Genomic DNA, 11,503 nt, shown 5'->3' on the forward strand with positions numbered 1-11,503 from the left:
AAAGCGTGTGGTATGAGATACAGCAGATGACAAATTTGCATTTGTGCTGTAAGTGTATGCGTGAGTGCACCCGCGCATGAGAGAGAGAAAGAGAGGAAGAGAGAGAGAGAGAGAGAGAGAGATAAAGAGAGAGAGGGGGGGGAGAGAGAGAGAGAGGGGGGGGAGAGAGAGAGAGAGAGAGGGGGGGAGAGAGAGAGAGCAAGAGAGAGAGGAAGAGAGAGAGAGAGAGAGAGAGAGAGAGAGAGAGGAGAGGAAGAGAGAGAGAGAGAGAGAGGAAGAGAGAGAGAGAGGAGAGGAAGAGAGCGAGAGAGAGAGAGAGAGGAAGAGAGAAGAGAGAGAGAGAGAGAGAGAGAGAGAGAGAGAGAGAGAGAGGAAGAGAGAGAGAGAGATGAAGAGAGAGAGAGAGAGAGATGAAGAGAGAGAGAGAGAGAGAGAGAGAGAGAGAGAGAAAGAGAAATGAGAGACAGAGAGTAGGAAGAAGAGAAATATATAAATATGATGTAGTTCCACTTTGGATATATTATTATAGTTATCATATACAGTTATAGCAAGTGTAAGTAAATGACAAATATTTATGAATGTACACTTTACTCATTATATTGAAACCTTGTATTGATGCTCGTCTCTCATTAAAAGGAGAAGATGGCAATGGTCGGGGCATGTCTATCGCAGACCTGATGAAACACTGATAAGAAAGGCTCTGCGATGGACAACACCCCAAGGAAAGAGAAAGCGAGGCTGCCCCAAGGAGACTTGGAGACGTACCATAGAGAGGGACCTAAAACAGTAAGGTATGTCCCTCGAGATGGCCCAAAGAATAGCTGCTGACAGGACCAGGTGGAGATCCCTTGCATCACCTCAAGTGCCAGCAGGCCCGGAGAGGATTGAGTGAGTGAGTGAGTGATTGATGCTCATCAAAACACGAATCAATACAGATTTTTATATAACAACTATAACAAATGACAACACCCATCAAATATGGATCGATGAATGGATGGAAGGAAAGATGGATGGATAGACTGATAGATAGATAGATAGATAGATAGATAGATAGATAGATAGATAGATAGATAGATAGATAGATAGATAGATAGATAGATAGATAGATAGATAGATAAATATTGTTTGTTGTTGCTTTAGGTCTCTTCCAACACAATTGAGGTTATATGAGAGACCGCTGAAACAAAAAAACAAGCAATCTAACAAAAATAGTACAAATGTAAATCAAAATCATAACCTAAAGATATCATAAGCTAAATTATAAATAACCAAGAACAAACAGGCAGAAGATTTAGAGAAAAAAAAAAATATCCCTGTCAAAAATACAATCACAAACCAAAGAAGCAGGATAGGCTAGTGAAGAGAAGAAGAAACGACATCACTATCGGATCGTACACCCATGCGAACATCATAGGTATATGATTCAAGGGTGATGCTCCCATCAAACCACCCGCATAGATAGATAGATAGATAGATAGATAGATAGATAGATAGATAGATAGATAGATAGATAGAGTAATAGATAGATAGATAGATGGATGTGGATGGATGGATGGTGATAGGATAGTGATAGTAGATGATGATAGATAGATAGATAGATAGATAGATAGATAGATATTTATCTTATATTGTCTCATCTGAAATATTAATAAATTCCTTACCGTATTCTCATTGGCTGTGGCTTCCTTCAGTAGCTTGTCCTATAAACAATGGGGGAGACACCGACAATGACAAACAAAATATAGAAGATTTTGCATAGGATTAGCCCATGTCAAAGAGCTTGTCTAAGCCTCTGGTGCTGAAGTTGTTAGAATCTGGATGCTAAAAAGCCTTGGTTAAGTCTCATTGTGTCAAGGGAATGTACTCATACAGTCACAAATTGATATAATATATAAAGATAACAAAACAATCTCATATCTAAAATTATAGCCCTTTCTATTGTAAACCTGCCGTAAGCAAATAAATAACTAGATAAATACATAAATAAATTGATTTTAAAATATAAATACATAAATAAATTGATTTTAAAATATAAATACATAAATAAATTGATTTTAAAATATAAATACATAAATAAATTGATTTTAAAAATATAAATATATAAATACATAAGTAAATTGATTTTAAAATATAAATATATAAATACATAAATAAATTGATTTTAAATATAACTATAAATACATAAATAAATTGATTTTAAAATTAACTATACTAAAACATAAGTAAATTGATTTTAAAATATAAATTATAAATACATAAGTAAATTGATTTAAAATATAAATATATAAATACATAAATAAATTGATTTTAAAATATAAATATATAAATACATAAATAAATTGATTTTAAAATATAACTATATAAATACATAAATAAATTGATTTTAAAATACAACTATATAAATACATAAATAAATTGATTTTAAAATATAACTATATAAATACATAAATAAATTGATTTTAAAATATAAATATATAAATACATAAATAAATTGATTTTAAAATATAAATATATAAATACATAAATAAATTGATTTTAAAATATAAATATTAAATACATAAATAAATTGATTTTAAAATATAAATATATAAATACATAAATAAATTGATTTTAAAATATAAATATATAAATACATAAATAAATTGATTTTAAAATATAAATACATAAATAAATTGATTTTAAAATATAAATACATAAATAAATTGATTTTAAAATATAAATATATAAATTAATGAGTACACTCCAACACGGTTTCCTCAAACTCCTCGGGATTACAAAAAAATTTGAGGAAACCGTAGTTCAAGGAAACCGTGCCTTGCCAAAACGACATGATAGAGAAGAGGAGGGTGAAGGGGCGTGGGGGGGGGCAGAGTGGCACAGCAGTCTGATCTTCGCTTCATAGCCCAAAAGATACCTAGTTCGAATATCTACCGCTTTGTGTGGCCCTAAGCAAGCCACCTCTCCCTGGTTCAATTTGCAGCACGCGCTGAGCTGCGGTTGACATCTGGGTTATCTAAGTCTTCCTTTGGAATAGACCCTAACACAAATATTAAAATGAACTTTATTAATATGATACAACAAGGGGTTGGAATGTGTGTGTGTGTGTGTGTGTGTGTGAGGGGAGTGAGTGTTGTATCACAACATTCATTTACCACCGTAGCCAACCATTAGCAAATCATGGTGGGTGGCATTGAAATATCATACTGTATACACACACCTGCAGTATAGATAGATATACACACGTGTAACTGTCAATAAAACAGTAAATCATCAGCGGTCTAAATCACTGGTCACATATTTTTTAAAAGTCTTTAATTAATCTATATTTTTGCGTTTGCTGGGTGAAATTAGTTAGAGGAACCCGTGTTTGAGGTAAAAATTAGTTCAAGGAAGGAATGGAATGATAATAATAATATGGAAAAAATTTGGGACATTCAAATGAGTTTGTGGAAACCGTAAGTTCGAGGAAACCATGCTGGAGTGTAAATAAATAAATAAATAATCTAAAAATTATGCAAAAAATCAGATAAAAAAAAACAAACAAATATATATATATATATATATATATATATATATATATATATATATATATATATATATATATATATATATATATATATATATAAATCCTTTTTAAGACAAAATGCAGGATTTAGAATTTTATCTCTTGTAAAATTGTATCTTCATCAAAACGCTTTAAAATTGATGCAAAATGCAATAATCGCATATGTGACCCACTGCCTGAAAACACAACTTGTACTGTCAGGTTGATCTAGATGCTGGAAAATGAATTTATAGACTAAAATGTATATGATGAAACTTTGGTAAAAATCTTTCTTTCGTTGAGGAGATGATTTTAACTTTTTTTACTCTCCTTTCAGCATCTGAATCAGCCTGACACGATACCATATTACTATCACATAACTCTCCCACCCCCCCACCCCCCAACCCTAAAAAAATATAATTCATAGCCCCAGAAATGAAATATATAATAATATAAAATTGCTAATTATGATACAAAGATTATATCCAAAAAAAAAAAAGTTCAATGCATGCAAGCAATTACATCAAAAGATACATCGAGAAGTCATGAAACGGTTGGCATTTTGCATCCAAAGCGAGCGTGTGTTGAGAAGTTAAGGATTTTGGATTGATCAGCTTTGGTTGTAAATAGTACTATTTGTATCTATAAACTGTCATATTTTGGTTGTAAATAGTACTAATTGTATCTATAAACTTTCATATTAAAAATAAAAAAAGATCATTAGATGCCTTCGCCTAGGCATTCCATGAAGGAATATATAAAATCAATCAAACAAATGTCTGTGGTCAACAGGAACCAGCCATGTTGTCCAAAGTGAGCAAATGGTTAACTTATTTTACACCCGAGTCAGATGAGAGAATGTGAGTAAAGAGCCTTCTCCAAGGACTCAACTATGCACCGAGCGAGGCTCAAACCCAGGACCTTCCAATCCGAGAGTGAGTGTCATACCACTAGACCACATAGCCGCACTGGAGATTTAGTTGTAAAATGGTACAAGAGATTTTTTCTTTACCCTCCACATTGGATACCAATAAGTCTGTCCCTAATTTCGATATGGGGAAAACTTTAACTAAATTTTTTTTCTAAAAAGATTGCTTAACCTGGCCAAGTCAGTATTCATTATGCTCACTTTTCTACAATAAATCTAATTTTTATAAAACAAAAAATTTATAAATTTGGCTTTTAAACTCTTAGACAGCAATCGTGTAAGAGGATATAATCCATCTATCCAATGAGATAGCATGATGGACAGAAGCAATTCTACTATCACCTGCTTGTCACGTCTTTCCAGTTCCTTCTTTTCTTTTTCTTCTTTCTCTTCTTTTTCTTTCCGTTCTCTTTCTTCCCACTCTTCTCGGATTTTCCTCTGAAAGATAAAAAAAACATTTTCTAATTCAACACTTTAATATTTATAGTTTCTAAATTGTAAAAGTAAATACACTTTTTTGTCCTATCTCATGTTGATTAAGAACTTTATCTTAATCAGAGAATCTTCCCTGGTCAATACATCAATGAGATATACAATCTTTTCATCTTAAAACTGACAACAACAAACTGCCATTCTCTCACGAGGTTTTTAAAATCTAACCGTTTAAAAACAAAAATTTTCAATGAGCTTTTATATAGCGCTATATCCACTAAATGTGCTCAAAGCACTTTACAAGGGACCAACAGCAACATTCAACATTTAGGACCATTAAAACCGGTAAAAAGGGATGAATAATATTAAATACAACCTGATTTCAAGAAATAAGTTCACAACATTTCATGATATTAATAATATTATTCACTGAATACACAATAATATCAAGATTAAACAGATTTAAATTTTAGTTTATCTTAGAACAAAGGTTGTGCAACGGATCATGCGTTGACCGGTAAAAAGTGAGGAATCATGGGAAACCGGTCTTCAGTAGGACATCCCAACAGAGAGGATGCTAAGATTGCATCTAATTCCACCTTATTTTTTAAAAATATTTACAAGAAAAAGATGTATCTTCCCCCACAAAAAAATCCACACAAGTTAACATACAACTGACCTACTCAAGTCAAAGGACCAAAACAAAAATAAAGTCATTTCTCTCCATGGCAAGAGCAGATAGCGACTTTAAAAAGGGACTACAAATTCAAATATAGGAGATAGAAGAGAATTTTTGTCAGTGGACCCATCTATCAACCACAACACCATTTAGAATAAATTACAAATTCTAAAATTTGATCTACTTTTTCGCCTTCGTATTTGAACCAAACAAGCTAAAAACTGAATTTTAAGTCAGTACCATAAAATGTTGAGTCAAATTCACATCCTATTACAATAGGCCACTTTTTGAACTTGAAAAAAAAAATCCCCTCAAATTTCATCATTCAAATCATTTAGACTTTTAATTCAGTTTACAGAGTCTGGTTAACCTTAACATAATGTCAGATTCATACAGTGTATCAAAAAAAAATGAAAAAAAAGCTTACAACACTGAAAAAGAGGACAAGATATAATGGCTCTAGGACTCTAGTATGATTTCTTTTCAAACGAGACAGCCCAGTTGCTAGCCAGCTATTCATTTTACTATGGTGAGAAAACGTGAGTAAAAGCCTTTTCCAAAGACAATTTTGTATCATCGACAATAGGGCTAATGGAAGTTGAACTCTGACCCTACGGATCTGAGTGTCGTACATATCCACTAAATAACAAAGATATATAGATTACCTCTACATCCTCCTTCCTCTTTTTTTCCTTTTCCTCCCACTCTTTCTTTGCCTGAAATGCAAGCTGTGCCTGTCTTTCTCGTTCCATCCAAAGCTGATTTTGATGGAGACTTTCAGCCTCTTTCAATACTCTTTTCCGCTCCTCTTCCGAGTCTGTTCCAGAAATATCTTCTGTATTCAAAAGTGAAGCAAATAGTATATCCATATCAGTATTTGAAAAATGCTCGGGTTTGTTGAGCCAGATAGGTCTAAGTTTAAGTAGCTTGAAAGGGATAAGATAATTAAAATTGCTTTCTACTCCAGGAACTGGATAGCAGTCAATGTTAAGGTACCTTCACACAGAACTTATCATATACCACTGTTGAGATGACTGGAAGGTTAAAATTGGATTCCTATTGATTTGCATTTTGAAATGGGTATTCTGTTAAAAGAGGAGCAAGCCCTTCCTTCCCCTCATCCTCCCAAAAAAAAAAAATTAGAAAATAATAAATTGCATCTCTTCTGCTCTCCTCAATAGCATTACCAACAAACAAAGAAGAAGAAGAAGAAGGAGAAGGAGAAGGAGAAGAAGAAGAAGAAGAAGAAGAAGAAGAAGAAGAAGAAGGAGAAGGAAGAGAGAGAAGAAGAAGGAAGGAGAAGAAGAAGGGAAGAAGAGAAGAGAGAAGAGAGAAGGAAGAAGAAGAAGAAGAAGAGAAGAAGAAGAAGAAGAAGAAGAAGAAGAAGAAGAAGAAGAAGAAGAAGAAGAAGAAGAAGAAGAAGAAGAAGAGAAGAAAGAAGAAGAAGAAAGAAAAAGAAGAAGAAGAAGAAGAAAGAAGAAGAAGAAGAAGAAGAGAAGAAGAAGAAGAAGAAAGAAGAAGAAGAAGAAGAAGAAGAAGAGAAGAAAAGAAGAAGAAAGAAAAGAAGAAGAAGAAAGAAGAGAAGAAGAAGAAGAAGAAGAAGAAGAAGAAGAGAAGAAGAAGAAGAAAGAAGAAGAAGAAGAAGAGAAGAAGAAGAAAGAAGAAGAAGAAGAAAGAAGAAGAAGAAGAAGAAGAAGAAGAAGAAGAAGAAAGAAGAAGAAGAAAGAAAAGAAGAAGAAAAGAAGAGAAGAAGAGAAGAAGAGAAAAGGAAGAAGAAAGAAGAAGAAGAAGAAGAAGAAGAAGAAGAAAGAAGAAGAAGAAAGAAGAAGAAGAAGAAGAAGAAGAAGAAGAAGAAGAGAGAAGAAGAAGAAGAAGAAGAAGAAGAAGAAAAGAAGAAGAGAAGGAAGGAAGAAGAAGAAAGAAGAAAAAGAGGAAGAAGAAGAAGAAGAGAAGAGAAGAAGAAGAAAAGAAGAAGAAGAAGAAAGAAGAAGGAAGAGAAGAAAGAAGAAGAAGAAGAAGAAGAAGAAAGAAAAAGAAGAAGAAGAGAGAGAAGAAGAAGAAGAAAGAAGAAGAAGAAGAAGAAGAAGAAGAAGAAGAAAAAGAAGAAGAAGAAGAAGAAAAGAAGAAGAAGAGAAGAAGAAGAAGAGAAGAAGAAGAAGAAGAAGAAGAAGAAGAAGAAGAAGAAGAAGAAGAAGAAGAAGAAGAAGAAGAAGAAGAAGAAGAAGAAGAAGAAGAAGAATGTACCTTTCACGCCATTTTCCAAATCTCTTTGTCGAGCCTCTTCGGCTCTTTTTAGTTTTCTTTTCATCTTTTTCAAGTAGGCCTTCCATTTTTTGTGACTGAAAATGAGATGAAACACGTCATCAATGTTATAAGTGACACTATTAAAATTCATAGTGTTAGTCTCACTTCTAATGTGTGCAAAGTAATGGAAAGTATTAAGAGAGACAGCATCATAGAACATTTAACAGTCAACAAGCTGTTATCAGATTGTCAACGGGGCTTTGTGTCTGGCCATTCATGCTCTACCAACCGCTTAATGACATGAAATGACTGGACAGAAATGACAAAGGATCATCAATCGATGCAATTTACCTAGACTTTGCTTAGGCAATTGACTCTGTCCCACATCAAAGACTCTTAAAGAAGCTGAAAACATATGGCATTCATGGGAATACTCTAAGCTGGGTTAGACATTTCTCATTGACAGAAAACAGAGTTAGCGGACAAGGCATAGTATCCGACTGGGCAGAAGTGGTCAGTGGGGTACCACAAGGTAGCGTCCTTGGACCAGTCCTCTTTGTCATTTTCATTAATGATTTACCTAGTGTTCTATCTAGCTCATCCAAGTGTTCAATATACGCTGACGACACCAAGGTATACAGCAAAGTGAACAAATTAAGCGACAAGGACAATCTGCAGAAAGATATTAACAAGCTAGTTGATTGGTCAGATCAATGGACCTGAGGTACAATGATGGGAAATGCATCGTACTACACCTCGGATAGAAAGACTCAGTTTAATTACGAAATGAGAAATTACCACTGCAATGACACAACAGTTCTCAGTTAATTTAAATTTGAAAAAGACCTGGAGGTTAACATTGACACCGAACTTCATTTATCAAAGCACATTGAGATCCAAGTAACCAAAGCCAATAGAATCTTTGGACTCATTAGAAGGTCCTACATTTCTCAATTTGGAGTCCGTGAGAATACTTTTTAATGCTCTAGTCTGGCCTCACCTGGAATTTATCAACTCAGTATGGTCACCCAAATATGAAAAAGACAAGAAGCTGTTAGAAGGTGTGCTCCGCAGAGCAACTTTCTAAGATAATTACCAGGCATAAAAGACAAAGGCTGTGAAGAACAACTGAAAATGATTGGAATTCCCAGTATGGCATTTAGACTTATCAGAGGCGACATGATAGAAACATACAAATTTATGCACAATCTGTACGACGTCCAGAAGGGATTGAACAAAGCTAGATGTAACACATCACTCAGGCAGAATTTCTTTAGCCAGTGTGTAATTGACCAATGGAACAACCTTCCAATCTCAGTGGCAGAAGCTCCAGACCTCAACACCTTCAAAAGGCAATTTGACAGCCTCTGCTGTTTTAACCGGAAGCATGCCAGTTTGTCACAGGCCCACAACCCTGCCATTACTGTGCCCTTTGCATGATGGAAGTTATTACAACACCCTCAAAAAGACTAAATGAATGAATGATTGATTGATTGTATGAATTGAATTTTATTTTTAAATTGTTTTCATTAAATAATAATAATAATAATAATAATAATAATAATAATAATAATAATAATAATAATAATAATAATAATAATAATAATAATAATAAAAATAAGAAGAAAAGAAGAAAGAAGAAGAAGAAGAAGAAGAAGAAGAAGAAGAAGAAGAAGAAGAAGAAGAAGAAGAAGAAGAAGAAGAAGAAGAAGAAGAAGAAGAAGAAGAAGAAGAAGAAGAATAAGTTACTTTTATAGCGCTCAACCTCCACATTAGTGCTCAGTGGCGCTTTACAAGTATTGATTGTCATTCAAACATTCATGTATTGAGAATGTTGAGAACACACATAAAGAAACAAACACACACTGTACACATTGTGAAACCAATCGCCTCCATCTGGTAACACTCGGCGGAATGGGACAGATGAAGAAATGTTAATTTAAAGTTATAAGCAGAGTTATGAAAATCAAGAAAGAAAATTCATTGTTGAAATTTTACAGAGTCTCTAGATAATTTGCCTTGATTTGCATACAAAATGAAAAAAATGTAAGCTGAATTTATATTATAGTATAGAGGGACTATCTCTGCACGACCAGTTTGAAGATGGAGAATGAAAACTTAAGTTACAACTACAGTGTTTAAGTGCTATAATTATTACTGTCATTCCACTGAAATATTTAAATGAAATAACAAAGCGTCAAAGCGATCTTCTTAATCTTATTCATGAGTCTTCTTTTAAGCAAGGTACGGTAAAGGCACTGAAAGTAAGCCTAATTCGCTGGACATACTTAACTATAATTTAAAAAAGAGGTAATAAAAAATAAGAAGAAATTCCTCAAGCTGTACTAGATAGCAAAGTACAGACTTTCAAAGACGCTTTTAATTTCAACGTTTATCTCTTAACTTTTTAATTTTTTACTAAAAATTTGCTTGAAATCCAGGTTGAATCCAATTTGCTGTCATGAACGGATTTCTCAATCTAGTTCACGACATGTAAAATAAAGGAAAAAATTAAGAATAAGTCTCCACCGAAGTGGGTGTTCTCCCTATATGTAAAGGACATATATGGGTAGTTAAAAAATGCCATATATCAAACATCATGTGAATAGTCCGGGAACGTCCATCCGGTAATAAAATCAGAGTCAACACTTGACTAATTTTCAATCAACAACCCATAATGAGTTTCGAAGTAAGAAGAGCTTGGGAAATGAATGCAACCCCGTTTTTATACCCATTGTGACAAACCCAGGGAAGAAATAACACATAACAGTGAATTAAACTCACAGTGACACCCAACAGGTTACCCAACATGAAAACAATTCACAACAACTCAATAGCCAAACAACAACAAACATTGAAACAACAATAAATACGTTCCCACATTCCTCCCCCCTGTCGTAATTGTCGTGAATAGATTTTTACATCTCATTCACGATGGGAAATGAAATAAATAAATAAATAATATGCACAAGGCATGTATCTCCACATGAGTGTAGTCGTCACCAAAGTGAGTAGTTACGCGATTAGTCCGGGTATGTTCGTCCGGTAAAAGAAACAAGAGTCAACACTTGACTAATTTCAATCAAATATCCATTATCCGTTTCGTGGTAAAAAAGAGCTTGGGAAATTAATGCAACCGTTTTTATACCCATTGGGCCGTCAAAAACTCGGGGAAGAAATAACACATAAAAGTGAATTAAACGCACTGTGACACCCAACAGGTTACCCAACATGAAAATAATTCACAAACAGCAACTCAATCAATAGCCAAATAGACAGTCTAACAACAAACATTGAAATTGAAATTGAAACAAATAACGTAAAAAATACGTTCCCACATTGCTTTTGTTTTACTGTAAAAAGAGAATTCCTAATGTCTTCATGTTTCAACCTGGATAATAGAAATAATTCACTGGACCAAAAACAATCACATCCCCTCTACCTACCTCATTTTGTTCGAAATTATTGTAGGCTTTTCCGAATTCATGCTGGGAGGATCGCCTTCTTCCATTTTGGACCATTATGTACTTTTGGTTTGGAAGAGGGAAGGGGCGTCACTCCAGCAGACAACGAAAAGACTCGGATAACCAGTTTGTAAATAAATCAGCTATATTCTTTCTTATTCTAAATTCTTACCTTTTAACATATAAATATCCTGCAAGTTCTTGTTTTTGTC

At 33.7% G+C, this 11,503-nt stretch overlaps 2 protein-coding genes across 2 annotated transcripts in view; one reads left to right on the plus strand and one right to left on the minus strand.

The window, feature by feature from the left end:
• Window positions 1-11,368, minus strand: part of LOC144981091 (uncharacterized) — a 23,758-nt gene extending 12,390 nt beyond the window's left edge. Inside the window, exons 1-5 of the mRNA XM_078929214.1 lie at window positions 11,274-11,368; window positions 7,828-7,922; window positions 6,249-6,418; window positions 4,815-4,910; window positions 1,662-1,700 (exon numbers count right to left, since the gene is read on the minus strand). Coding sequence (XP_078785340.1) covers window positions 1,662-1,700; window positions 4,815-4,910; window positions 6,249-6,418; window positions 7,828-7,922; window positions 11,274-11,338 — 465 coding nt within the window. The 5' untranslated portion in view covers window positions 11,339-11,368. The remainder of the gene's footprint in view (window positions 1-1,661; window positions 1,701-4,814; window positions 4,911-6,248; window positions 6,419-7,827; window positions 7,923-11,273) is intronic.
• The window catches only part of LOC144981101 (uncharacterized), an 860,429-nt gene that overhangs the window by 363,699 nt on the left and 485,227 nt on the right, over window positions 1-11,503 (plus strand). The window lies entirely within an intron of this gene.

The sequence above is a fragment of the Berghia stephanieae genome, chromosome 10, assembly GCF_034508935.2.
Source record: "Berghia stephanieae isolate SIO BIC M18660-M18661 chromosome 10, UCSD_Bste_1.3, whole genome shotgun sequence".
Classification (NCBI taxonomy): Eukaryota; Metazoa; Mollusca; class Gastropoda; order Nudibranchia; family Aeolidiidae; genus Berghia; species Berghia stephanieae.